The sequence below is a fragment of the Eptesicus fuscus genome, chromosome 20, assembly GCF_027574615.1.
Source record: "Eptesicus fuscus isolate TK198812 chromosome 20, DD_ASM_mEF_20220401, whole genome shotgun sequence".
Taxonomy (NCBI): Eukaryota; Metazoa; Chordata; class Mammalia; order Chiroptera; family Vespertilionidae; genus Eptesicus; species Eptesicus fuscus.
The window spans coordinates 42,255,942-42,283,188 of record NC_072492.1 but is presented as its reverse complement, the minus strand read 5'-3'; the positions used below and the strand labels follow the sequence as shown (position 1 = coordinate 42,283,188).

General features: G+C 58.8%; 1 protein-coding gene across 6 annotated transcripts; it reads right to left on the bottom strand.

Annotated features, from left to right (window-relative positions):
* Positions 1-47: 47 nt before the first annotated feature.
* On the bottom strand, positions 48-25,695 carry LOC103297117 (MLLT6, PHD finger containing). Of its 6 annotated transcripts, XM_054709802.1 has the most exons (22): positions 25,533-25,695; positions 24,253-24,332; positions 23,716-23,770; positions 23,368-23,477; positions 22,423-22,526; positions 22,085-22,178; positions 19,736-19,906; positions 18,808-18,906; positions 16,132-16,351; positions 14,843-15,457; positions 14,196-14,377; positions 13,857-13,965; positions 12,636-12,702; positions 12,309-12,454; positions 11,603-11,800; positions 11,413-11,501; positions 9,943-10,292; positions 9,446-9,536; positions 8,164-8,523; positions 2,764-2,799; positions 2,114-2,233; positions 48-458 (listed from the first exon to the last, which is right to left on the bottom strand). In XM_054709802.1, the coding sequence occupies exons 1-22, from the start codon at positions 25,639-25,641 to the stop codon at positions 279-281; spliced, it is 3,585 nt and encodes a 1,194-aa protein (XP_054565777.1). In that variant the 5' UTR covers positions 25,642-25,695; the 3' UTR covers positions 48-278. The 6 variants fall into 6 exon arrangements, with proteins under 6 accessions (XP_054565777.1, XP_054565776.1, XP_054565772.1 ...); XM_054709797.1 differs by lacking the exons at positions 48-458; positions 2,114-2,233; positions 2,764-2,799 and adding an exon at positions 3,437-7,559; XM_054709799.1 differs by lacking the exons at positions 48-458; positions 2,114-2,233; positions 2,764-2,799 and adding an exon at positions 3,437-7,559 and having other exon boundaries at positions 16,213-16,351.
* Positions 25,696-27,247: the final 1,552 nt, after the last annotated feature.

Sequence of the window (27,247 nt, the reverse complement as noted above, 5' to 3'; positions counted from 1 at the left end):
AGAGCGGGGGTATGCTCCGTGCCTCACCAGTGACCACAAGAATACCATTCTGGATGGGCAGGCTTGTTTAATGCCACCTTCTCCACCAGCGGGTGCTAAACCAGGCACCTGTTCCTGGCTGCCCCAGGTTCGAGACCTCAGGCTATGGGAGCAAGTCCTTTATAAGCCAGCTGGGTACTGGGGTCCCTGGATGATCACTTCTTGGCTCCTCACGCACTTTCCTTCCCCACAAAGGGGGTGCCTGTCAGAGAGGCCTGGGGCTGATGAGCAGCCACCCCTCAGAGTGGGGAGCCCACTTCTGCCTTCTGCACCCTCTCGCTCCTGTGGGTGCCGTCACAGTACGGGGGCTTCTGAGTGGCCTTGCAGGTACACAGGGCCACCATCCGGGTCTCCTGGGCTTTGAACTTGAGTGGGGAGAGGCCGGTGCGTTGGAAGAAGTGGGAGCCGTCACAGAAGGGCTGGTGAGGGAAAGAGACGTTAAAAGAGCTGGCCCCACCTGATGGGGTGGGCAGGTCTGGGAGGAGCAGGGCACAGTGGTTAGGGCTCAGGCTCCCGAGTGACACTAGTTTACCTCTCATTTGTAACGTGAGGATAGTAAGAGCTGAGTTGTCCTAAGGAAATAATAATCATTTATTAGGCACTTTGCATACAGCAAGTGTTCAGTAAGTTTGAGTCATTACAGCGTTAGTCTCAAGGGCACAAGGACAGAATTTCCAAGGTGAAATGGGGCCTTAGGTTTTACACCAACAGTTTTTTTTTATTTTTATTGTTGGTGTTTTTTTAAAAAAATATATTTTATTGATTTTTTACAGAAAGGAAGAGAGAGGGATAGAGAGCCAGAAACATCGATGAGAGAGAAACATCGATCAGCTGCCTCCTGCACACCCCCTACTGGGGATGTGCCCGCAACCAAGGCACATGCCCCTGACCGGAATCGAACCTGGGACCCTTGAGTCCACAGGCCGACGCTCTATCCACTGAGCCAAACCGGTTTCGGCTATTGTTTTTTTAATGGCCCAGTCTCCACTGGTTCATTACATTCATTTCTTTCCCCATACTGGTAAAAACTGGGTTGGAGAGAGCCTGCATGCATCACAGGGCTTTAAGACTGGGGTATCGATTTTTTGGCTCCAGGAAACCACTGGGCATATTATAGGGAGTGGGTGTAACAGGGAGGAAGGGGATGTCCTATAGTGACCTGGCTGCCTGGTGCCAGCACACACTCCTCATCCATCCTGGCAGGTGCTCCAGCAGAACTGGGTAATGGGAACCGAGGCCCATGGAGGTGCTGTGACTTCTACTGGTGGGCCTCTTGACTTTGGGGCCAGGGTGGGGGAGGAGGAGGGCTGAGGGAAATAAGCTAATGGAAGTCAGCCACTCTCCGCTGACTTCCCTTAGCCCTGCTCCAAATCACACCAGGCCACACTGCTTGGAGGAACACAGTTCGGAGCTCAGCGCAGGGAGGAAGGGGCCCTGGAGGCTAAGAATGTGGACCGGGTGCCGCTGGATGAAAGGCTCCTGGGGCGGAAGGGAGCAGGCAGCCAGGCTGCGGCCCTGCAGCCAGGAAAGTCAGATAAACAGAAAGGGAAGGGTTTTCAGCAGATGGGGAAGGGGCGCTGGGGGGCAGCAAAGCTGGACAGTCTTCCCAGTGATGGGTCCCAGGGCTGGGAACCTTTGGCCTCGAGACAGGCAAGCCCCTCTGCTTAGAACAGCCTGGAATGAGCCTCCGAGAAGGGAGCCCCAGAAGCAAAGTCCAGAACCCTGGGCTGGGGGTGGGGGGGCGGGGGTGGTAGAAGAGGTCAGTGTGTGTAGGGGGGAATGGGACATGCTACACTTTCAACAATAAAGATGTTTACAATCTAAAATAAAAATAAATGAAATGTAAACCAACAAAAACCAGAAGCCTGGGTCCCACCCGCCTGGCTGTGTGGACTGAGTTTCTGTGTCTGGACTCAGCTCAAAGGGTTGATTCAGACAACGGAGCTCAAGGCTATGGGTGCGCCAGCCCGAGTGTTTCTTCTCGAGAGGGAGCGCTCAGGACACACCCTGCGTTCCCAGCCCGGAGTGTCATATGTCATATGTCATATGTCAAAGGGGGGGTAGGTCCTCTCACCTGCTTCTTGCTGCGGCCACACACACACCACCTGTAGGTTTTCCCTGCCACCAGCTCCACCTTGATGGGCGTTTTCAGGGCCACCACAGACTTGGCTGGGGCTTTGGGGAACCATTTGGCCTGTGGCAGGGAAGAGGAGGGGCTTGGGGTCAGCCCGGGGCCTGGAAGCACTTTCTTGCCTATGGCGGCCGGTGTCCCGCTGGCCCTGGCTTGTGGCAGGCTCCCTCTGTGATGAGACCCAGCAAGGACATCCCGCCCCCCCTCCCCCCTCCCAGACACCATAAGTACCCGGAGCTCCAGACAGGAAAGATTTCGAGGCCATGCAGGCATTCAGGGCTGGAGACCCGGCTGCTTTCTCTGAAAAACCCTGGCTCCACCCCGGTGCTTGGGAGGGGCGGGCTGGGATCCTGCCAGCCTAAGCCGCCGCGGGCACCTGGGGCTTGGTTTATCAGGCATCGCTGGCTCCCTGCCCGGTGCCCTCTGGTCCAGCCTGCCTCCCCTGAGTCATCAGGAGGTGGCTGCAGGCAAGGCGATGGCAGGCTGGAGTCCAGAAGGCAGGGCTGACTCTGGTTCCCTTCTCCGGCCTCTACCTTTCTCTGGGCCTGGGGTGGGGGCTTGGGCAGAGAGAAGGGGAAACTGGGGGTACGTACCAGCCAGGAGGAGATGTCACGCCTCTGGTTCAGCTGCTGCAAGGCACGTAGTCATCACAATACAGTGATTTGGAAACAGAAAAACAATGTCAATGGAAAGCGGAAGGCGTCCAGAGGGGAGTCCTCTGGGAAGGAAGAGATGACCGCTTACGGATGGAGGAGAAATGAGAGGGTAAGAGAATGGGGTCACAAGACAGGAAGGAGAGGCCCCGGGGAGGTGCTAGCACGCAGCAGGCGCTCAGGGGGCTGCTCAGCGAGGGGCGGGGGCCCTGGGTGCGGAGAGGAGGGGCCGGGCAGCGCCGGGGCAGGGGATGCTCACCGAGGCCACTGGTCGCAGGAGCGCGCCCACGCCACCCATGCTGGGCCTCGCAGCCACGCCACCCCGGCTCCGCCCCGCTCCCGGGTCACCTTTCCGCTTACTCCCGCCTCCGGCCGGCCCGGCTCCGCCTCGGCCGGAAGACGCCGCGGGATTCCGCGCGGGTGGGGGCCGGAGGTCTGCGCGGTCCGGTACGGCCCCGACCGCGGGGAGCCCAGCCGAGTGCCAGTCCCGCAGCCTCCTCGGGCCCCCGGGGTGTGGACCGGCTGCCCCCGCGCCCTCTTTGGTACCCGCAAGTCTGCGGAATGAGCCGCGGGGCATCGCCTTTCGTTTCCTCGCGTGCGCTCCCAGGCCACACCCCCACCCCACCCGCGGGCGGGGGAGCCGGTGCCCCCTGGGAGCCGTTTGCTCCTGCCGAGTCTGGCAGGGTTTCCAGGAGAGCGGGGCGGGCACACCTAGGGAGCTTGTCGGTGAGATCCCAGCAGCCCGGCCTACACATCACACCCTGTGGGGGGCGCAGGTACCCCTGAATGCTCACCCTGCAGTCTCGGCATTTTGTGCTTTCTGGTGCATATTATTCCGAGTGCTTGCAGAACTGTAACAGACCCTGCCCCCCGCCCCCCAAGGCTCCCACAGCTGGCAGGCCACCTCCCTTTCCCTGCAATAAAGCCAGACAAAGCAGGGTCTCTTTGGAGGTTTTTTTTTTTTTTTGTAAAACATTCTTTTATTAAAAGAACAAGTGCTGTTTACGAACTGCCCTTCGTACAAATAACATCCGTTATACAAAGATACAAGATCCGGGTTATGCACAATTCCAGGCTTGGAGGTGGCGGGTGTTGGGAGCGGGGGGCGGGGGGGGGGCATTGCCTTTTGGGGTAAGAATATAAAGGAGGTTTTAGAAAGAATGAAAAAGGAGCCCTGGGTTTGCAAACCGTGGCTTCCCCTCCCTGCCCCCCTGGGAAGGGTCTGCTACATTGAGACAGGCTGGGACGGAATGGGGGTGGGGTGGGTCAAGGCTTGGGTCTGGGGTCCTGCCACCTCAGTCCCACGTTGGCCGGAGGAAGCAAACAAAGGGCAATGACGACACCTCAGCCCCCAACTTCTCAGTAGATCAAGTCAGAGTGGTCAGGAGCTGGGCGCTCTAAACCGGTGGATGTGACTGTAGAGTCAGGGTGCTGGGTCCCAGCTTCCCAACGGAAGGGACTTACATCCCCCCAGACACGTCTCCCCAGGAAAGTAAGCTGGGATGAAGGAGAATGGGAGTAAGCTGCCTGCCCCTAACCCTGGCCTACCGCACACCAAGGAAGATGCTGGAAGCTGGCAGGGAGAGGCTGTGCCTTTGAAAACCTGTCTGCATTTCTAGCTCGGGGAAAGAGAAGTGTGGAGATGACCCTTCCTCAGAGCGGGCCCCTCGCGTGTCTGGGCTCTTCCTAGGACTTCCCAGGAACTCAGAGCAGGAATGGCGGGGGCGCTCTCATCAGCCTCAAGGTAAGGGCACCTGGAGGGAGCAGTAGACCCATGAGCCTGAGGGAAAAAACTCGCACACAGGAAAACCTTTTAAAAAGCAACCTTTAAAGTGTCATTGTCCGTGGAGAGGATCCATCAGCTCTGAGCTAAGACAGTCAGTGCTACACAGATTACCCCCCCCGCCCCCCCCCCCCCCGCCCCAGCACAGCCCTGCACTCACACCGTACATCACATACACAAGGACAGCCAGAAGCCACATGGGGGTGGTGCAGTGGAGGGGGAGATGGGAGGACCAGGAGGCCAGTGTCCTGAGGGCTGGTCCTGGCTCTGCCAGAGCCCCTGCCCCTCCTGGGGTTGGAGGTATCACCTTTGAAGTGAGGATCTGGCTCAAGCGACCCCTAAAGACAGGTCCCTTCCAGTTCTGACACTCACGCACCAGTTGTGACCCCCAAGGCCAGACAGTGGCTCTGCATGCACACCCCACTCACATCTCCACGCTGAGGGTGATGACACACAAAGCTCCTGCATGCATTTTCAAACTCCACTTCCGCCCTGCAAACCACATCCTTCCCCTCCCCTAGACAGAGCGCTCTACAAATCTGCATCCCTTCCCACTCCCCATCCAAATTCCCTGGAAAAAGGACCGAGTCTGGGAGGGGAGGGTTAGGTCAGTAGAACCATCCCCCACATTGGGACCCTGCTCCTTCCTGACGATCTCTAGACCTTTCTTAGGATAAAGCTCCCTGAAAGACGAAAATGTACTGCCTCTCTCCAGCCCCCTTCCCATCCCCAATCGGGGGACAGACCAATCCACAGCCAGCCTAGGTCCCATCTTCACATCTAACCTGACTACCTGCTGCTGCACCCGCCTGGGGAAAGCTGGGAAACAGACTCCCGGGTGCCGGGAGGGAGGAGGCGGCCTTGGTTCCAGTGCACTAAATCGGGTGGACCTCTCCCCGCCACAGCAGCCTTGGGTGGATTTATTCCCTCGCCATCCAGAACACAAGTTGACTTCAGCTCTTAGCGGGCTGGCCTTGGGTGAGGGCGTGGGTGTGAATGAACAACTCCTCTAAGAATCTCGGAAAGTTGTTTTTCTTTTCAGTGATTGGGGGGCAGGGAGTTAGACAGCTTAATAGATGAAGATTAATACGATGCTGAATTCTACCATTTCTTCCTAACTGATATTTAGCATTAATAAAAAGTGAGTATTTCTGAGGTCATCACAACTGCCACCCCTCCCCCCAGGCCCTTGCAAGGGCCTAAGAAATTGCCTTGGACGGATTCCCACCCACCCCCTCCATTATCAGCTCCCTAACATATGACAAAGTCTTATCAACAGTAATATTAATATTATTTTCAGTATCAGAAAAAAACCAGTTGAGCAGCACAGGCAAAAATATATCTGCACTACGTTTCTGTCATTGCCAAAAATATACACATCTTCTTTTCTTTATTAAAAAAAAAAAAAAAACCCACCAACAACAAAAACCCAAACAGGAATACACACACACACACACACACACACACACACACACACATGCAAAGAGACTGACAAGACATGAGCATCAGGGAAAGCTGGACATGCCTTCTCCTGGCTCCAACCCCAGTGCAACTGAAACAGACACAGGCTCCAACCTCGCCCCGCTCCCGGCTGTCCCCCTGGCTCCTGGGCCTTTGCCACCAAAGGCTCTGGGCAGGTGGGGACTCTGTAGGGTGAGAATCTAAGCATTGCCCACTGTACCCCGAGGGGGAAGAGCTGGTGGGTGAAGGGACAGTTGTTAGGTCAGCGCTGGTTGGTGGAGGTGGCGGTGCGGTGCAGGAAGTAGCTGGCTAATTCTGGGAGGGAGAGCTTCACCAAAGGAAGTGGCACTTGACCCTCCCTTGCTCTGTCCCCCAGTCCCTGGGGCTCCCCTTGTGCCAGGGAAGCAGGACCAACTATCAGTGGAGGGAGGGGAGCTCTGAGGGGTCTGGGGAAGGGAAGGCAGGATTTACCCTGATTCAAAGCCCTCAGCCCCCCCCGTTACTCTCCAGTATTGGAGTACTGTTCTGATTTTTGTTAACCATTCATGCCCCAGAAAGGGACCAAAGTTGGTGAGGGTGCAAACAAGAGCTGGGAGCCCCCCTTCTGAGCACTGCTCCTATCCCTGTCCTTGGCTGCCCCAGGTCGAGGGAGACAGACGTACACATGTATACACACACACACACACACACACACACACACACACACGCAGCTAACTCCATCTCCCCACCCTCGGCACTCCTAAATCCAATATCCAATAGTGCAAAAAGGGGCAGGGCAGCCAGGGGGCTGGGCCTCCGCCCCCCCCACCCCCCCGCAACCCATCATTGGGCTTCCCCCAGAGGTGGGGAGGCTTGGGCTGAGTTTGAGGCCATCCCGCCCCTTCCTCAGCCTCCTCATCTGTGGGCTTTTACAAGCTCAGCTTGTGACCCTTGTTGGGGGGCAGGGGAAGACGACTGGTGAGAAACAGCCTAAGGGATCCCTCCTGCCATCTGCCCAAGTCGGGCAGAAGCTGCAGGTACAGTAGGGCCACCCCTTCTTCCTTAACAGATTTCTGCGCAGGGGCAGGCCCAGGACCCGTCCCATACAAGTGCTGATCCATTTTATGTGGTGGGTCCAACCAACCCCCCACTTAAGCCATGGCCCACTTTGCTCCCTGGAGGACCTCAACACGTTTGCTGAGCAGGGGCTCCTAGGTCAGCGTGGAGCCCGTCCTCCCTCTGAGCCCCCCGCAAAGGGTCTCTGCAGAGGGGAAGGGGCCAGAGAGAAGGAGCTCCCTTCTCGGTGGTCTCAGTCCTCAGCACCAGGCGCACCCCACACTCCCCAGGTCTCAGCGCGGGCTCGGGGCTGGGACTCTCCAGGATCTGGGCGCAGGTGCCTGCTCCAGGCTAGGACCCCCTCAAGCCAGGATTGCCCCCTCCACTTTGGGGGTCAGGAGGGGTGCGGATGGGTTTAGCCTTTTTCCTGGTTGGCTGAGGCTCCTTTGTCAGCGGTCTGGAAAGAGAGGAAGGGAGGCTGGGGGTTTGGGAGGTGTCCAGTCCTAACACCCAGCTGAGAACAGCTCTTTGGGTTACGAAAGCTTTTGAAAGGTGCAGTGAGGGAGCCCAGCTCAAGTTCCTGACATGGGCTCTGATGGCTGTACATCAAAGTCAACAACATGTTGTGTGTGTGGGGTGGGGGGAGAGGGGAGTGTGCTCTGCACAAGGGTGCCTGGCTAAGCGGGCATGCTCCAGCCAAAGCCAGCACCCTGTGCTGTCTTTATGCCCTCAGAGTGGCATCAAGTGGGCATTTCCAGAAAGACCCACCCAGAGCATCATCTCTTTCTACTCAGAGAGGAAATGCCTTTTCTAATGGGTCTTCCCAGAGGAATGCTGCTTCCTAATTGGTGCTTTCACTATTAGGCATGCTCAGAGTGCATCTTTCTTGGGTCTGCAGGAGGGAACCCATGTGCCTGCAGAGGCCCTGGGGTCTGGAGCAGGGAGCTTTGCCGACCTAGGGGTCACCTCCTCCTCCTTCTTAGGGTGCACCTGATGATGTACCTTCTGACGCCGCCTATCCCAGAGCAGGGAGACAGGACAGCCCCGGACCCCGTACTCACCCCTCCTTTGGGGCCACTGCCACTGCTGTCCGTCCCCGACAGGCTGAGGAAGGGGTTGGTCTGAGCAGTCAGGACTGGAGGGCCGCCTGCTGCTGCCACTGCTGCGGCGGCAGCAGCTGCTGCGGCCATGAGACTTGTGTTGTTGCTGAGGGAGGGAGCCACCAGGGCTCCGGCGGGCAGCAGGGGTGGGGCCGATGCCGTGGGCAGCAGGCCAGGAGTGCCCGCAGACAGCAGGGGGGCAGAGCTTCCTGCCAGCAGGCTGGCCATGGGCAGCTGAGAGCCCCCGGCCATCTGCAGCCGCTGCAGCTCCCGCTTCTGCTGGATCTGCTGGATCATCTGGTAGACTACGGTCTGGTGTTCCTGCAAGTAGGCCAGGCTGCTCATTGGCCAGGGGCTCCCACGGCCAGCTTGCCCTGCTTGGCCCACGCCCCATCCCATCACAGTGGAGGCAGGAGAGGGTCAGGGTTCTCCCGTCTCTAACTCCCCACTCTGGGCCTCAGTCTCCCCATCGGGACAAGAGTGGCTGCACACCATCAGTGTTTGTCAAGTGGGGCAATACTGGCCAAGCACAGGGTGTCTGACGTCCCTGGCCCCGCTCCACTCCGGTCAGTTCCTCAGTCACTATGACAACAACAAATGCTCCCAGGGGTGGTAAGACCCCAACTTGAGAAACATTAAACTAGGTCAATAGTTTTCAACGCCCCCTCTTTTTTGTGTGCTTTTTTAAATTTAAGATTCATTTGTTTTTGCTTTGAGAATGCAAAGCATTTTCGAGTATTCTGAAAACCAAAACAACGTATCATGGTTTACCTTAGGAAATTTTGCTCCTACCCGTTCCCATCTGGCCCTTAGAGCTAACCAGTTAAATTGGTTTCTTGTGTCTCTTTCTAATGTTTCTTTATGTGAAGATGCCTATTGTTTATATAGTCCCAGCTCCCTCCTTTTTGAAAGGCACAACTCCTTTTCTCCCAAGGAAATCTTACAGAGCCCAACATACAGGGCAGACCCAAACGGGGCTGCTCCGGTTGAGGGGTGCCACCTGCTCAGCCGCCTCTCCACACACACTCTGAGGTTCCCCCTGAAGATCCTTGGGGCTGGGATTGGAAATGCTCAGTAACCGAGGACTTGCCACCCTCTAGACCCGCTCTCAGAGAAGACGCTCCAGTCCCACAGGTGCCCTCTCAGCCCCGCCTGGAGCTGTTCGCCCTCCCCACACCCTCTGCCACGGGCCCTTCTAGCAGAGCGGGGGCGGGGGGGGGGGCCGGGGGAAGGAGGGCGTTACCGGGGTCAGCTGTGGGGAGGCGAGGAGCTGCTGGAGCTGCTGGAGCTGCTGCTCTTGCTGCTGCAGGAGGTGTCTCTGCTGCTCCGTGAGGCTGAGGCAGGGGGACAAAACACAGACCATGGGAAGGGACAGGGAAACACCCCCGCCCACGAGCTCCCAGACTCCCTCAGACCCAGGTGGGGAGAGGCAGGGATGTCCGACTTGAGACTAGAGAGAGACAGACTGAGCTCAGAGAGTACAGCGGGAGATACGTTAGATGGAACTTCCCCAGGAGGGAAACCTAGATTGGGGTACAAGAAATAGACAGCTTGGTCCTAGAGAGTTGCCATCCAAAGGGCACTCACAACTAACATCTAGGGAGTACCCGGGGCCAAGAGGTGACTGGATTCTATCCGATTGGAGGACATTTTCCCCTTTGGGGGACTGTGGGTGTTTGGGGGGAATCCCTCCCATAGCCAGCCTCCCCGTTCCCTTCCCCAGGCTAAGCTTTCCCTCACCTGTTGAGACAACCTGGCAGCTGCAGCGTGGGGGCCCCACCAGCCTGGCTCAAGCCTGCAGGGTTGGGGGCAGCAGCCCCATTCAACCCCCCCAGGAGCCCATTGAGGGGCAGGGCCCCGCTGCCCGCCAGCCCCCCCAACAGCCCCTCAGCCATGGGCATAGCCCCCAGCCCCGCTGCCCCAGGGGCTCGGCCCAGCCCATTCTGTGGCTGGGTTGGGAGTGGGGCAGGGGCTCCGGGCAGGGCCAGGGGCAGAGTAGCAGGGCTCTGCTGGAGCAGGGGCAGCGGTGGGGGCGTGCTGTGGAAGGACAGCGACGAGCTGCTGCGGCTGGGGCAGCCTGAGTGTGGGTCCTGGGGAGGGAGGGGGAAGGGAGGGGTCAGAGGGGCAGGGGGCCAGCATGACATTTCTGGCCCCCAGCCCAGCACCCACCAACATTCTGATAGCGCACAGCCACCCCCACCTCACCCCCAGGCAGAGCCACCCAGGAGGGAGCAGCAAGGCCCAGGGGTTAAGGCTAAGAATCCTAAATGTCTTCACAAATCATGTTTACAGACCACTGCCTGGGGTCCAGCACCCGCCGTCCTTGTTTAATACTAAGCATCAACGATGGTCGTGAGAATCTAGTAAGCCAGACTCGGGGTTCAGTGCTGGACCTGCACTCTCATTCTTCCCACTGTCTAGTCTTAGACAGACTAAGTAACTTGGTAGACAGCTAGGGTGACAGGCTCAGGTTCAAACCCGGTGTCCACAATTCAATGGCTTGGGTGGCTTCTCTGCCTCAGTTTACTCATTCATAACATGGGGGTAACATCGTACCTATTCCATGAGTACCTATCCCACAGTGAAGACTAAACAAACCGATGCTTTAAAAACCTCAGCACAGGACATGACAAAGGGCAAATATGCGGTTAATATTAGTTATTGTGATGATTATTACTGCCCAAGTCACACAGTTAGTAAGCGGCGGAGAGAACAAGAAACTAGCTTGCTTGATTTCAGTAATAACCACAACATAACAATAGTCACTGCTTCCCCAACCGCCGCCAATTACACAGGAATTCTTTGTGTGAGGCCCTGTAATGAACCGTCACAGACACTCACAGAGGCCTTCCCTCCCCCCTTATATCCACAGAAGAATCCCAAGCCCCATTCTTCCCCACAGCCCTCAAATTATTTCCATTTTAGCATTTCCCCCACAGCTTGTAATTACTGACTGTTTTCTTGGATTTCGCCTATCTTCAGGAGCAGGACTGCGTCCATTTTGCTCACTAATTGCTTTGCCAGTGCCTGGCATTAAGTAGAAACCTCATAATTATTACTTATCTAATGAAGGAATGAAAGGATCAATCAACTCATTGCTCTGCCAATCACTCCACTGTCCAACCTCCAATAGCTGCAAGGTGGAGGTGGGGCCAGGAGGCCCTTGCGCCTCCCCTCTCCCGCCCTTCCCCAGTGTCCACGGGTGCCCACCTCCGAAGACGTGGACAGCGAGTTGTCCAGGCCGAGACTGTTCTTCCCGGGAGGGCTCTTGCTGGTGCTCAAGGAATCGCTGCTGCCGGCTGAGGGAGGGGGATCAGGGAAGGCGGTCAGGCCTGACATCGGAGCTAGTTCCCACCGCCCGGCGTAGGCCCCCACTCCCGGGCTGGGTGAGCTCCCTTACCTTGGGGAGGCAGGCCATAGGGCCCAGGGACAGGGCCATTGGCGGCGGGCAGGACGGCAGGCAGGGCGGGGAAGGGCACAGAGAGCTGCACGTTGAGAATCTGCAGCCGCTCCTTCTTGGCCGTCAGGCTCAGGATCTGCTCCTGAAGCCGCTGGTTTTCCTTCTGCAGCGCGTGCAGCGCCTTCAGCATCTCCACGACTGCGGAGAGAGGACCGGGCGCCTGAGGGAGGCGGGGCCAGTGCTGGGGGCGGGGCCAGCGGACCGGGGGCGGGGCCAGATGGCCGGGGCGGGGCTGGGGGCGGGGCCTGGCGGAGGAAATCGGAAGGGGACCCAGAAAGAAGGCGTGGGCTAGAAAGGGGGGCAGGTGAGCTCGGAGAGGCGGGACCTGGGGAACCACAGGTGTGAGGACCACAGGCGGGGCCTGGGGCTCGGTTTGAGGCCACGTGATTGGGAGGTAAGGGGCGGGCGAAAACTCGGGGCTCATAAGGTTAGAGGAGTCCGGGAGGGCCAAAGGCAGGGTGCAGAGGCTCCGGCGCCAGGTACCGGGCCTCGAAGGGGCTAACGGTGAGGCTAAGGTTGGCCAGAGTTAGGGCTGGGGTAGGGTCTAGGGGAAGAACCTGAGAGACGTTTGGGAACTTCAGGGAGAGGGGGGACCGAGTCTGGGGGTCCTGGGGCAGGTCTCCCAGCCCTGAGCCCCCCTCCTCACTGTTGACGCCGGCCTCGCCGTCGCCCTGCTTTTCCAGCAGCTGCTCCATGTTCGTCGTTCCGGGGGCTGCTGGGTCTAACTGGCCGCCCCCACAGGGTGCGGACGCGGTCTGGTCGAAGAGTGCGGGGAGGCTGCTGATGGGGGACCTGGGATCAGAAGGGAACACCGGGCTCAGGCTTACCTCCCACTCCCGTCTCCCCCTCTCCTCCCCTCCCCTCCTCAGGGGTTCCAGTCACCCGCGTCTGAACCCCACCCTCTTCTGGTGCCCGCTTCCCCGCCCCTCCTCCCAGAGCATCCCTCCGGCCCCGCTCCCAGCCCCTCCCTCACATGGAAGACAGACTCTCCTGAGGGGAGGTCCCCCGACACCGGAAGCTGCAGTCCTCCAGGTCTGGCTCTTGGAAGGAGAAGGGAGGCAGGGGTCAGCGGGGGAAGGATGCCGGTCGGCCGCTCGGTCCCCGCCGGGAAGTGGGCATGGGATCTGGAACCTTACGGCAGACCCCTTCCCCCAGGACCTCCCAACCCCAGTTCTAGCTCCGAAGGCGCGGGGAGCCCTGGCATGGAAACTCGGCCCTTGGGAGGTAAAGCCACGGATCTGGTCTCTTCCCTTCTCTAAGCGGAAAGACCCCCTCTGCCTGGCTATTTCCACACCTCCCAATTTCCTTCCTGGAAGCTTAATGCTATAGAAATGTTGGGTCCAGACAGCCCTGGGTCAAACCTGGATTTGATACTTGCTCTGTGAACTTGGGCTTGCAACTAACCTCTGAAGTGATTTATGAGTCTTAAAAATAAGGCAAATAAGTGTGAAGAGTTAAGCTGCATGCCGGAAGCCCTTAGTAATTGTAGCTATTATGTTTTGTATGACTTTTTATATGCATAAACTCACAACTTAGATGGCAAAACCCTTGTGTGGGACACAGAATTCCTATTTGGGTTGCGGGGGAGGGGTGTGTCACCCTACGGTGTCGGGTCTTTAATTCTGGATTCGGTCTCTTTAAGAAGGCCTACCTGAACTGGTGGCGGGGTGGTAGGCCCCGCCCCCTGGCTGGCCAGGTGGTGTGTCTGCACCAATCAGCTTCCTGGGGCTAGGTTGACTCTCAAGGGGGAGGGTGGGGCGCTTATGACCCGCCCCTTTAACTCCTATAAACCCGGAGAGCAGGTTGCCCAGCTGGTTGGGATCGCTGTAACCGCTGATCCCAAAGACTCACTATGAGGCCAGCTGGGAGCTATACTTCGGCGGTAAGAGAACTGGGGTCAGAGTCAGGAGACCAGAATTTCCCTACTTCGACTGCCTCGAGCATTACTCTCTCTGCGTTTCTCCCGTGAGTTGGCGCAGTAATTCTTTCCTGTCCTGTCCCAACCCCTCAGCAGGTTTTAACCTGCAGTGTCCCCTGGTTTGTTGTGTGTGAAAACTTTTTTTGCAGGGTGGGCAATGGCCAGAGGGAGGGGGCAGCCAGAGAGCCCTCCCATCTTTTTTGGGGGGAAGACATGCAGGCGATGGGTGCCCTGACCTTTGGGAAGAAAGGGGGATGGGGTCAGAGACTCACATACCTGTGTGGCTGCTCTCAGCTTGGGTAAGGAGGGGGTTAACGACACCCATGGGGGTTCCAAAGATGTGGGTCGAAGGGAGGCTAAAGGTAGAGCCAGCCAGAGAAAACACCTGAGGGAAAGGAGGGAGAGTCCAGCCTGGGGGTTATTCTCAGATCTAGGGCACGACTGTGCTTACTGGGTGGGGGGGACCAGGCGTGCTGGGGAAGAGAGAGGGCCAGAGACAAGGAGATGTTCTTGGGATCAAGCCCAATATCTCAAGTTCCCATGGAGGGCTGGGGTCTTCAGCAACCTGTCCCCCACCTGCCCCGGGATGGAGGAGCCCAGGAGTTAAGTCCTCACCTGAGTGGTGGAGATAGAAGCAGAAGAGGAGGGGAGGGTGCTGGTGAATGGGGAGCGGCTGAGGCGGGGCAAGGCAGAGGTCCCAGGGGGCCCCAGCAGGCTGGAAGAGAGGGGGGTGCTGCAGACAGCCCGCAACATTCCACCACCGTGGGAGATGGGGTCCTTATTACTGGTGTAGATGCCTACAGGCACAAGGACACAGAGGGAAGCAGATAGTCACCAAACCCCCCCCCCCCCCCCCCCTGGCAGGTGGCCGGGGAAGCCCCTCCCCCAGGAGAGCGTTCCAGGCATCTGGCACCAGTCTAACCTCCTCCTTGCACAGATGTCACTTTTTGCCTGGGTGGTATCTGCTTGACATGACTACCCACTGGACTGCCCTGCCCGGGCCTGGGGGATTCCCAGCTATTCTAATATCCCAACCATAACTTTTTATGTCCTACTGACAATCTAGCACAATCTCTCCTGCTACAACCATGCAGAAGATGGGTATAGAGGAGTGTCTTAGAGGTGACTGTCACTTCCATCCTTTTTCTCTGTCCTTCGGTGTAGTTTCTATCACATTCCCTTCTAACTACATGCTTATTCCTCTGTTCCATCGCTAGACTGGCTGGGCCCTCCGATGCCCACCATCCCAAAGGGTCACTAACCTGCCCCTAGCAGGGGGGACTCCAGGCTCAGGCTGGGCAGGCTTCCGGAAGGCCCAAAGGTGCGGGAGGCCAGACCCCCCAGGCCGGCGCTGACCAGGGAACCTCCTGAGAAGGGTGAGGCAGCAGTGGCGGTAAAGCCAGCCAGTTGGGCACCAGGCAGGGAGGGCGCAGCTGGGGCCCCAACACCCTCCTCATTCCGGCTGCCCTTGGGACGGCCTGGCCCGTGTCGGCTCCTCTTGCTGGCTTTGTGCTTCTTCTCCTTCACGCCTGTCTCGGGGGTCTCTTCAGCGGGCGCAGGGGCAGCGCTCAGTGTGGGCATCCGCTTGTGGGTGCCTGCTGAGGTCCCAGACCCTGAGAGGTGAGGAGACTTGTAGTCTCCGGGGGATGGGGCCCGGGCCCGGCCTGAGCTGGAGGTGGTGGTGGAGAAGCGCATGATGGGCCCAAAGCTAGAGAAGACCACCTTCTGCTCAAAGAGGTCAGTCTTGGGGGGCTCAGGAGCTGAGGGAGAGGGGGGAGCTGAAGGGGTGGAGGCTGCGGGCTTGGAGTACTTGTCCTCCTCTGGCTGCTCCAGCTTGGGGAAGGCAGAGAAGTCAGGGGAGCTCTGCAGGGACGAAACTGCACAGAAGGAAAACAGAATTACAGCTGCATCCCAGATCCCTCCCTCCCTCCCACTCCCAAAATGCACTAGCGGGAGAGCTCTGGTCAGGGGACGGGAAGCTGGTGTCCTGTCCCAGCTCTGCCACTATCTCTGTGTCCGGGACGAGTGGCCTCCCTCCCCCACTTACAATCAAGTGGGAGGAGAGGAGAGTTCCAGCTCAAAAGGGAAGGGTGGAGGGAAGGATTTGGAGAAGTATAATTTGGTGGGGGATCCCCCATCTTTAACCTGAACCAGTTTAAGAAGCAAATGACAGCCCTAGCCAGTTTGGGTCAGTGGACAGAGTGTCAGAGTATGGACTGAAGGGTCCAGGTTCGATTCCGAGCATGTGCCTCAGTTGCAGGCTTGATCCCCAGCGCGGTGTTGGGGGGGTCCATGTGGGAGGCAACTGATCCATGTGTCTCTCTCACATAGATGTTTCTCTCTCTCTGTCTCTCCCCCTCCCTTCCACTCTCTCTAAAAATCAGTGGAAAAATGTCCTCGGGTGAGGATTAAAAAAAAAAAACACACACACACACACACACAAAAAAAATGAGATGCAAACTAATATGCAAAGGCCCTTGCTAGAAAAGCTCAGGGCCACAGGCTGTCCCATTCCCAGCCTCCTCCAGGAGGCTCACCTGCCCACACTCACCTGCAGGCTGGAAGGGCCCCCCAGAGGAGGAAGAAGAGGAGGAGGAAGAGGAGGAGGAGGCGGAGGTGAAACTGCTCACACCTTTCCCACTGCTCAGCTTCTTCCCCTTGTGACTCAGGCTATGGCTGGAAGACTTTTTCCCCTTTGAGTCCCTGTTGCTCTCAGAGGTCTCCTGAGTGCTGGCCTCATGGTGGGAGGAGGAGGAAGCTGAGGAGGAGGCCTAAAGAAGGGAGGAGAGAGGAAGGCTTGAGACCAGCTGCCTGGGCCTGGGTGTACCCTGACTCGGGAGTGGAGCAGGAGCACGCAGGACCTGGGCTTTACTGGGAGAGTCCAGAATTAGCTTCCAGAAGGATTCCGGGTAGAGAGGTGGTGCTAGGAGTCCCTAGACCAGGAAGAGGGGGAAGCAGCTGTGGAACTTCTGGGTGCGAGGAGAGCTGAGCATGCTGAACCCCAGAAGCTGTCTGTCCTTCACCTCGGGTAGGAGATGAAAACAGTCTCAGAGTCTGTACTAACATACCCCCTCGTTCATTCATTCCTTCATTCATTTAAGAAATATTTGCTGGGCTTGTGTTGGGAAGCGGTGAGGGCCTGGCCTCATGTATGGGCCCTCCAGTCACCACCCTTCCCTCCTGGCTCTCCCCAAGATGCAGCCACCCGGCTGACACCCTATTCCCTGGCCCTCGGTGCCTTTCCTAGACAACCTGAGCTTGCAGTGCCGAGCCCTCTGCCAGGAGGGCCTGTTACTCTTCTTGGAAAACTTCTCCTCCTTCAAAATCCAGCTGGGAAGTCCCCTCTTCCACGAAGCCACCCTGGACTCCTGGGGCGGAATAAGCCACGCTGTCCTCTTATTTCCGGGGCACCGTGCACCCACATCAGCCATGTCAACAGTTGCCACCCTATACTGGAATATACTGTCCCCATTTCTGGGGCCCCCCGTAACCTCTCTGAGGGTGGCAGGGCAGGGGTGGGAGGAGGATGGGCTCTGCATTTACTGCCATGTTTATGTTGCATGGTCTCTCCACTTCGCTGAGCTTCGGTGTCCTTCTGCGGCTAATTACGCCTGTTTGGAGAGTGACGAGGAACATGATGCCAGACACATACTGCAGGGTCAATAACGATGATTCTGATGGCGGTGGCTGCTAGCAATATACTGCAGAGACTGACTGTGGTGGTTACGAGTATAGGCCTTCAAGTCAGACTGCGTGCGTTCAAATCTTGACTCCACCACGACCTAGCTGTGCACTTTGAGGCAAATTAATTAACCTCTCTGTACCTCAAGTTTCTTCATTTATTAAATGGGGTTAATAAAATTGGACTCTTTTGAGGATTAAACAAGCGAATCCCTGTACACCCTTGTAGATCCCCGTTCTAGAAGGGAGGCTGGCATGTGGTGGCTGAGTTAGAGCATCGTATTACTGCCAGGGATGGCGCTTTTCCTCCCGGTGGAGACCAGGTATTCGTAAACCTCTGCTAAACCAACACATGCCAGAGGGAGGATGGATGGGGGAATGAGAGCCACCCTGTGCTGCCCTCCCTGGGGGGAGCCCTGGTCTCCTCTTCTTCTTTGTTCTTTTCAACAGCTGGAGTTCTGAAGGGAGCCAGATGTGGTTCTGAGAGCAAGGGAGGAGAGGGGGATGGGGGGAGGGGCAGCAGCAATGCTGGGGTGGGTGGAGGGGATGAGCAGAGTGCTCCAACACGTCCAAGGGAATACCCAGCCACTGGTTACTCCCAGTAACCACTGGTTACTCCCAGATCTCTGCCCTCTCTTTCTGCCTGTCTGCAGGCCCCGGGGAAAGGGCAGGGCAGAGATGACAAGCTTTTCCAGGTGAGTCCTGGAAAGCAGGGCAGGGAGAGGGTTACTGGGGTAGTTGCCACAGCAACATCCCCCTAGAAACCTGATACCTGAGCCTCCTGCAAACAAGATGCCCAGAGCTCTGCCAACCTCCATAGGCAGTGGGAGTGGACAGAGAGATACTGGCCACGGAAGGAAGCAGTTTCTCCAGGCCCCTCTCACCTTCCCTGGGGAGGGCAGGCTGGCAGGAGGGGCAGAGAAGGCTGCTCTGGCTTGGATTAGGGACTCCCTGGCCTCGGGGAAGGGCCTGCTATTTGCTCATCCTGATGTTGCCCATTTCTGGAGACAGGCCTGACATACCACGCCCCTCCTGGGACGGTGGGATGAGGGGGCTGGGGTTTCGGGGTGTTGTCAGGGCCCTGCCTCAGGCTACACTTTCAGTCCCTCCAGCATGCAGAGTGGGATTTTGGTTAGGCCACAGGCTGGGGGCGTCTTCCTGACCGGGAGAAGAGGTGCAAAGGGGAGGGGGTGAGAGAGATGGGGTCCTCTCTACCTATCTCTGGAGAACAGGTTCCAGAGCTTGAAGAATTGGAGACCTGCGTGTGTCTCCACAGATGAGAGCCCAGGGCCGAGGCTCCGTGTCTGGACAGAGGCAGACGTGGACATCTGGCAGCCAGCAGGTAGGGCGGTACTCCCCACCCACCTCTACCTTCCTGGTGGTAAGTGACTGGTGGGGCTGAGGAGCAGAGGGGGTGGAGGTGGGGAGCAGAGGCACATGAACCTGAAGCTGTGGGGGTGCCCAGGTCCCTGGCTCACCCTGACCCCTCACACCCAGCCTCCCTCCCGCTGCTGTGGCCATCCCTCCGGGGTGTGGGCGGCAGTACCTTGTCAGCAGCGGGGACCACGGGCGGGGTGAGGATGCTGGAGGGTGAGTCAGGCCGCTTCTTGTGCTTCTGTTTAAGGCGTTCCTTGTCCTTTCGACTCTGGGGAAGGACAGGTGAGCAGATACTGGTGTTGGGGGGCATTTGGGGTGAAGATGACACGTGCATGTGGACAGTGGACCCCTCTCAGGGATGGGCTTTGTGGATGTCACCTCCCCCTCTGGTGGGACTGGGGGACTTTGGCTGGACAGGAGTGGCTCAGGCAGGGTCCTCTGAGAGCCAACAGCCCCTCGTCCATTCGGCCTGCTAAAAATAGCCTGTCCCATTATCACGCCAGTGACACAGAGCACCACACACGTGAGCACACACCTGCCAGGGTGTCCACCAGGGACACGGAGCTGTGCAGAGGGATGGGAGCCAGGCACACTGTGACATGAGGCACAAGGGGACGCAGGCATGTACACTTACAACCTGGGCTGACACAAGGCTAGACCGTGGAGATGTGTGCAGGGCCATGTACTGGGGGCTGTCGGGACAGTGCCGTGTCACGGGGAGGACAGTGCCGTGTCACGGGGAGGACAGTGCCGTGTCACGGGGAGGACACTGCCGTGTCACGGGGAGGACAGTGCCGTGTCACGGGGAGGACAGTGCCGTGTCACGGGGAGGACAGTGCCGTGTCACGGGGAGGACAGTGCCGTGTCATGGGGAGGACACTGGAAGAACCACACAAACACGAGAGCCCCAGGGAAGCCAGGCCCTCACTTCACCCTCTGTGATCCTCACCTGTCACTTCCGCAGCCCCTCCCTGCCCTCAGTGGCCTCAGAGGAGGGAAGGGGCAGGCTCCTTGGCCGTGGGGCACCTTGTGTGGCTTCTTGAAAGACGTGTGAGTTTGTGAATGGGGCAGGACAGGGAGAGGGGGAAGACCTTTACCTTCTTCTGTGCCCTTTCATGGTGGGAAGGGTGCTTCTCCTGCTGGGTGGATGGGGAGGCTGACCGGCTTCTCCGGCCGGCGATGAAGCCACTGCCACCTCCCCCTGTGCCGCTGCCTCCTCCTGCTGCCGCTGCTCCTCCGCCGCCCCCACCGGTGTGCCGGGAAGTCTTCTGGGGAGAGAATTGAGAGGAGTTGCCAAACTCTCCTCTCATTAGCTTAGAAAAAGGTTCCTGAAGGTCAAGTGACCCTGGGGGCCACTTCCCCTGGCCCGCCCGGCCCTAGGCGGACCTTGTGTTCTCAACGATGCTCTGCTCAACGAAGGGCGCTCCTTAGAGCTTCCCCAGCGTGTCCAGCGCACAGATCTGACAACTGAGGCCCAGAAGAGGCCAGGCTACAGCAAGGCAGGCTGGAGGGAGGACTGGGGCCCAGGTCCTTGCTCTCCACCCACCTCTTGGCCCATCTCAGGCAGCCTGAGCCAAGGCCCACCTCTGCCTCTGTTCCGGGGGTAGAGGATGTATGGGGGACCCTTGTGGGAACCCCTGCTCCTCTACACTCCACACCCCAGCCATCAGCCCTTCTCCCTCGTTCCTAGCCCCGCCCCCACCCCCAAACACAGTGGTTCCTTCCTTCCCAGAACTGCTGCCCTGAAGAAGGGGGAAGTCAGCATCCACAGCAAAAGCCCAAATGACCCTCACGCTGCCTCTCCCCCAGCCAGGGCCTGCTCCTTCCTTCCTTCGCTGCTAACAGACGCCCCAGGCCCAGTGTGATGGCTTCCGTGTCCCTGACTTGCAGCTGCTCCCTCTGAGGTCACCCACTGCCTCCCAATTGCCAAACCCAAGGACTAATTTCAGACCTCGTCTGACCCAATCGCTCCCCCGGGCACTGATCTTACTACCATGCCAAGCTCTTAAGACTCTCCCATTCACGGTTCCCTTCACACCTTGACCCTCCCTACCCTGATGGGCACCTGGGGATTCCAGCCCCAGCCTCATACACCTGGGATTGGCACGACCACCCTGCCCAGGGTGTCTGACAGCCACCAAGCCTCAACATTCCCACTTGGCCCCGCCTGTAAACCAAACCGACCTCCCTCCCTCGTCCTAAGTCATCGTCAAACCCTGAAACCAACGTGACCATGTAACTTACGAACCAAATCAGGACACGGTTGAAATTTAAAGTGGGAACTATTAATGATTACACCGGGGCAACAGGCACAAACTGGGGCTGCCCGGGGTAGACCAGGGCAGATGCTAACCCTACACAAGCCTGTTCCTAACATCCCCGGTGCTCAAGCCCATCCACCCAGCCTTGAGAGCCTGGATCTTATCTGCCCCCCTCAACTCCTCCTCAGCTGCTCCCACACATGGGCAAGTCTACCTAGAAATGTTCTCGAGCCCCGCCGCATCCCTCCGGCCCCCGCCTGTGCAGCTGTCTCCTGCCCCTTTGGGTCCAGCCTCCCCGTGCCTGCCAGGGTAATCTCCCCTAAAAAACAAATCTGATCATGTTACCCTCCCGCTCACAAGCAGCCTTACAAGCCTGTGGCCTGGGGGTGAGGTCCAAGCTGCAATTCTAGTCCGGCCACAGCCGACCTCTCCAGGACACCACAGCTTCTGGAACACGCAGGTCTTTCCAACAAACATGAGAGAGTACCCCTTCTCTAGCCTCTCCGGGGCTCCCTGAAGCCTGGGGCGGAGGGAAGCCCAGCTCTGGCCCTGCCTGGGCTTTTTTTTTTTTTTTTTTTGCCTCATCTCCTGCTTTGTCCCCACCCAACACCCTGCTCTGAAAATTCTTTCTCCTCTCGGGACTTCTTGGCCCATGCCCGTCCCGCTGCCTGGGGTTCCTTTCTTTCTGAGGAGTTTTCAAATCAGACTGTCTGTTTGAACCCCATACATGCTGTAAGATAAGTTACGTAACCTCAGTGGGTCTTAGTTTACTCATCTGTAAAATGGGAAAATACAGTACATCTAGTTCTTAGGGTCGTTGGAAGGATCATACAAAATGATACAAGTAAAGAACTTAGTACAGAGGCCGGGGCACAGTAAGCCCCACCCCCACATGTCGGCTCTTGTGGTTCCCACCTCCATTAGCTTCTGTGCTGCCTCTTCTTTGAAGCCTCCCAGACTAACAGGAGAGCTCTGTCTTCTGGGCGGGCTGCTAGGCTTAACTCTGATTCACACCCCTCAGGCTCCACTTCAATTTACTCTTCATTCAATGAAGAGTTCCTCAAGGGCAGGGACGGGTTCCTTCCATCTCCGTCTTCACAGCAGCAGGCACCAGCCTGGCCCCGAGCCCATACCCTCTAAACCGTGGCTGACTGACCCATTCATGCCCTGGCGGACGAGACTCACCATCTTGCTGAAGTGGTATTTGCAGTAGCCGCAGTACTTGACATTGTCAACCTCCAGCACCTCTTCCTCACACAGCAGGCCTGCCATTTGGGCACTAACCAAGAGAGGTCAGCCTGAGAAGGGTGTGGCCGCAGACCAGACCCGCCTCTGCCCTTCGACCCTCCTGGACCCCCACGGGGGCAAAGCCAAGGCCATCCGAGGGAAGCACTGTCATGATCACCAAAGAGATCAGCCCATTGGGTGGCCATCCATGGCAAACCTCGGAGGGGGTTGCTACAGCTGGCCGGGGACCCCAGAGAACCCCGGAGTGGGAGGCGAAGGGCCGGTCAGGGTCTCACCAGGTGACATGGAAAGCTTGTCGACATCCATGGCGGTTACAGGTCATGCAGGCTCCCGAGGCGGCCTTGCTCTCGCGGCCCTGCTCCTCGCAGATGTAGCATGTCTGCAGGACACAGTGCATTCGGCCCCTCCTCCCTTCCACCTAAGGGACCCCCCTCCATTCCATCCTTCCCCCATGATCCTAGGTTAGTGCTATCCAGTAGAACTTTCTGTGAGGATGGACATGTATGCTGCACTGTCCAATACAGTAGCCACGAACCACATGGGCACCTGAAATGTGGCCGAGGACCTGAACTTTAAATAGGACTTGATTTTAATTTGCATAGCCATGTGGCTGGCGGCTACCATAGTGGAAGCACAGTCCTTGGGGACTGCGTCTGCCTTGCTCACTGGTGAGCTTATTCTCACCTCTGACTTGAACCTGGACCCCCCCCCACCCTACCCCCTTCGCAAGGCTGACTCCTTCTCCTCCTCCTGGTCTTAGCCTGTCTCTTTCCTTTACTACCTTAAAGAAAGCCCCCGCCCCACGAAGTATTCTTTATTTCAGTACTTTGTTTTCTTCACAGCACTTATCACAAACTGCATTTACGTTATTTGCCTGTTTATTGATAGTTACAGTCTTCCCGCACAAGAGTGTGAGTTTCATGGGGCAGGGAGCCCCTCTGTTCTGGTCAGTACCGAACACGGCGCGCCTCGTGGTACCTCGCCCCGGGTCTGACACACAGTCAGCCCGCTGACACACAGTGACTGCTTGCTAAGGTCTACCCTCTGACAGTGCTTGAGTTCCAGAGTATGAGCATGTCTGTCAGTGAAAGGTGCCTACTCACTTCCTGAGTTTCCTGAAAGTGTCTGTTGGACAGAATCAAATTACGCTGGATGGAGAGAGAGGTGGAGGGACCCAGTTAGGGAGGGGCGAGCGGGAGGGCACGGCAGGGGCCGCTGACCTTGTTGAAGCGATCATGAGGCACGTACTGCAGCACGATGGGCTCCATGGTGAGCACGTTGGCGAACTGCACCTCCGGGATGTAGAGGGCACACACCACGTGGGCCCAACCTGGGGCAGCGTGGGGCAGGCCTCAGGCAGGTCCGAGACCCGGACCCCTCGCAGCCCCGCACTGCAGGCAGCCCCCGCCTCCATGGCCTTCCCATCAGATTCCAGTGCCAGCCAGGAAGGGGAAATCGAGCACCCCCCCCCCCTACACAGACACACACACCCCTGCCTTCCCAGACCCTTGCTCAGGGGGCCTTGCTGACCTCAGCAGATGAGCCCTGGAGCTCAGGGACCCCCTCACCTCCATTGTCAGTCCTCTTCAATGCCCCGTCTTTGTGTGGGCACAGCTCACACCTCTGCCAATGCAAGGAGGCACAGGGATTGAGGGGGGCCTTTCCAAAAGGGGTGGGCACCTGCTGATAGGCCTCCAGACGCAGAGGGCCCGGGGAGGAAATGACACGCTGTCTATGGGGGAATGAGTTGGGGTCTAAGAGGAAACAGGATTGGCCACGAGCTGGTAACTGTTGAAGGTGGGTGATGGGAACGTACGGTTCCTTAGACTCTTCCCTCTACTTTGGTATAGGTTGGAAATTTCCCATAATAAAAAGTTCAAACAAACAAGCAAACAAAAATAAAAGGCCCCTTGCCTGAGGTGGGGCAGAGTGAGTAATGAGCTGAGAGCGAGATGGGGTAGGCGATAGGTGTGCAGGAAACAGGAAGTCCGCTGTGACAGTCCTCCCCCCCCCCTTCCTCCGTCTCATGCTCGGAGTTCCCTAGCTTAATCAGGGGAGATGTTCAGGTGTATGGGGGGGAGGGGGCAGGGGAGTCTCAAACTCACCACCCTGGCTGCTCGCTCCTGAGATTCACATTTCCGGCAGAACCAGGGTCCTGTGGGCACCTGGACGATGCCATAGCAAGCTGGGGGTGGGGGAGGAGAGTCATGGAGCAAATCTGTCAGCAGTGGCTTTTCCCAGAGTAAGGGGGGCGGGGGAGGGGGTGACTCTAAAGGACTACAGCCAGTTCCAGTAGCGGGGGCTGCTCCTCTGTCTGGGGGTCACTAACTAGCCAGCAGGACCACAAAGAATGCCCCACCGCGCACAGGACCGCCTTCAACCACAGAACCAAGCACTGCAAGTAGGGGCAGGAAGTCTGAGTCCTTGACCTTAAACTCTAGTCTAGAAGACCCTCCTTTCCGGACCTGTTCCCCAGTTTCTGCTGGAGATCATCGGGAATAGAGAAAACTAGAGGGACAACATTACCATAGGCGATCACGTTGGTGTTGTTATGGGGGGGAGGGGGGTGTCTTAAAGGGCCAGTAAAGGAAGAGGCGAAAAGTTGGGGGTCCAGGGACCTCATCTTCTGCCTCTAACTATAATAGGGCCGGTCAAAAGCCAAGGCTGAGGGTAGGTGCCGTACAGGTAACCTATAGGAGAGGGGCGGGAAGAGCCGACAGCGACAGCCCTCAGGGCTGTCCCAGGGAGGAGGGGGGCCGCCGCTGTGCCAGACGGGCGGGCGATGCCAGCCTGCGCCCTCGGCAAGATTCCTCAAGGAGTTAACTCCCGAACCATGTGCTGCTGGGGGAAACTCCAAACCTCCCTCTTCTCCACTCCGGCCCCTCGCACAACCTCTCTCCTTCCCGAAGCTCTTCCCGGGAGGGTTTTAGGAGTCCCCTCTCCCCTGGGACCCTTCTCCTCCCTTCCCAATACGCTCCTCCCAGTCTCCGGAAGCGGGAGGGGGGATGACTCCCCCTTGACCTCTCCCTCCGGGAGCCGGGACCAAAATAACCCGGCAGGAGGGGACACCTCGTAGGTAAACATTCCCGCAACAGCCCGGACACCGGCGGTTCCGGGCGCTGAGAGTGTACTCACTGCCCCCGACTGTCTCCAAACTCCCTCAACTTGGGGTGGGGGGCGCGGGACTGGAACAATAGGCTAGAAAACAATGCCTGACCCGGTCCTCCAGGACAGGGCGGGGGGAGCCCCCCGACGCCTCCCTTCCCTTCAGGTGGGGTGGGGGAGGGGCGCCCGAGCCCCGGGAGGTCTCCGGAGGGCGCGGCCGAGGGCGCCCTGCGCGCGCCGCCCCCGGGGTCCCGCCGCCCCCCGCGGGCCACCCCTGTACCTTGGTGGACAGCCACGCTGCACGCGTGCCCATCACAGTAGACCAGCGGGTTCTCGGCCCAGCCCCTCTCGTCCGAACATACGCAGCAGCCTCCTACCATCTCCTTCATACTCCCATGAGCTCCCTTCGGGGCTGGGGCGGGGGGCCGGCCGGCGGGGGTCGGGGGTCAGGGGGGGAGGGAGGGAGCGGGGGGCCGCGCGCCTCCTCGCTCCCTCCTCCTCCTCCGCCGCCGCCGCCGCCGCCGCTTCTTTTCTTTGCCTCCTCCTTCCTCCTCCTCGGCGTCCTCCTCCTCCTCCTCCTCCTCCTCCTCGCTCGCTCGGTCTGGCCGCCCCCCCCGCCGTGCTCTCGCCCTCATGCCCCGACGGGCCCCCCCGCCCCCCAACAATGAGAGTCGCGCGCCGGTTCGCCCCCTCCGCGCCGCGCGCCCAGCTACCAGGGCCGCCCAGCCGCCCAGCAGCCCGGGCCCGGCGGGGGAGGCGCCGAGTGGCACATCGCGGGCGCCCGCCCCGCGCCGCCCGCTCACGCGCCGCCCTCCCGGCCCCCCTGCCCGGCCGCGGCAGCCATGGCCGCGCGCCTCCGCCTGCTCGCTCCCGGCCCGCCCGCCGCCCGCCGCCCGCCGCCGGGTAAAGTCTTAGGTTCAGGGAACAAAGCCCGGCTTGGTAGGGAGCTTTCCGCCCGCTGGCTCCACGCTCTTCTTCCCTCTTTCTTTCCCTCCCCGTAGTTCTCACTTGGCGCTCCCGAGCCCGCCCTCTGCCTGTCTTTCGGTCTCGGCTCCGGGTCCGAGTCTCCGGACCCCCCCACCCCCCCCGCCCAGCTCTTGGTTTCTGCGGCCGCTCTCCAGCCCCAAGGACATCGGGAGTGGAGAGCAGGGGAAGGGGCGCTCGGAGGAGCGGGAGCGACCTGAGTCGCTCGCCCCTCCGGATCTGGGGCTCTTCGGACGGCCGCTCGTGCGCTCTTCCCGCAGAGGCCATTCTGTAGGGTAAACGCTCCAAAACGCAGACGTTTGTTCACTTAACAAGTATTTATTGAATGCTTACTATGTGCAGCCGCTGGGTAGCGCAGTGAATAACACAGGTATTCCTGCCCTCGGGGAGCTTCCGGTCCAGCTCACAGACGCGCACGCACTAGGACTCCTCACCCTTACAGACACCCCGAGGCACCCAGGCACACACCCTCCCTCCCAGCCTCCTCCAGCCGCACCCCCTGCCCCTCCCAGGGAGAGACAAACCCCAGGGCCAGTCCCACCGGAGCGCTTAGAGACCCACGCAAGTTAGAGACTCACGCCTACGGAAGCGGTCACCGACAAGCTACCCTTGACCTTTAGGCACGCACACAAACACACAACAAACTCACACACAGCCCCCCCGACATGAAAGCCCCTGAAATTGGATCTGGAAAGAAGAGGGGGGTGGGGGTGTCAGTTTGAAGGCTTCATCCCCAAGACCCGTGTGGGCAAAGGGGACGAAATCTGACCGCCCCCCCCCCCCGGTCCCCCTCCCGCCCAACTTCCTAAAGGGGTGTTGACGCCCGCAGAGACCAAAGGTCACACGCCCTCTTTGGGCGGTGGGGTGGCGGGGGAGAGAAGGCAGCTCTGGGGGGGCATCGGCGACACTTCAAAGACCCCTCGGCCGGGAACGCTTCCTGCGGGGGATGGGCAGCCGGAGAGTGGAGGGGAAGACCCGCAGGGGATGGAGGCTGGCGGAGACTGCCCCCCG

Excerpts from the sequence above, each read along its gene's own strand:
- LOC103297117 (XM_054709802.1), bottom strand. The coding sequence starts at position 25,641 with ATGAAGGAGATGGTAGGAGGCTGCTGCGTATGTTCGGACGAGAGGGGC. Across the intron at positions 11,502-11,602 it reads CTATGGCCTGCCTCCCCAAG|CCGGCAGCAGCGATTCCTTG; the intron begins GTAAGGGAGCTC and ends CCCCTCCCTCAG. Across the intron at positions 2,234-2,763 it reads GTGACATCTCCTCCTGGCTG|GCCAAATGGTTCCCCAAAGC; the intron begins GTACGTACCCCC and ends TCCCTGCCACAG.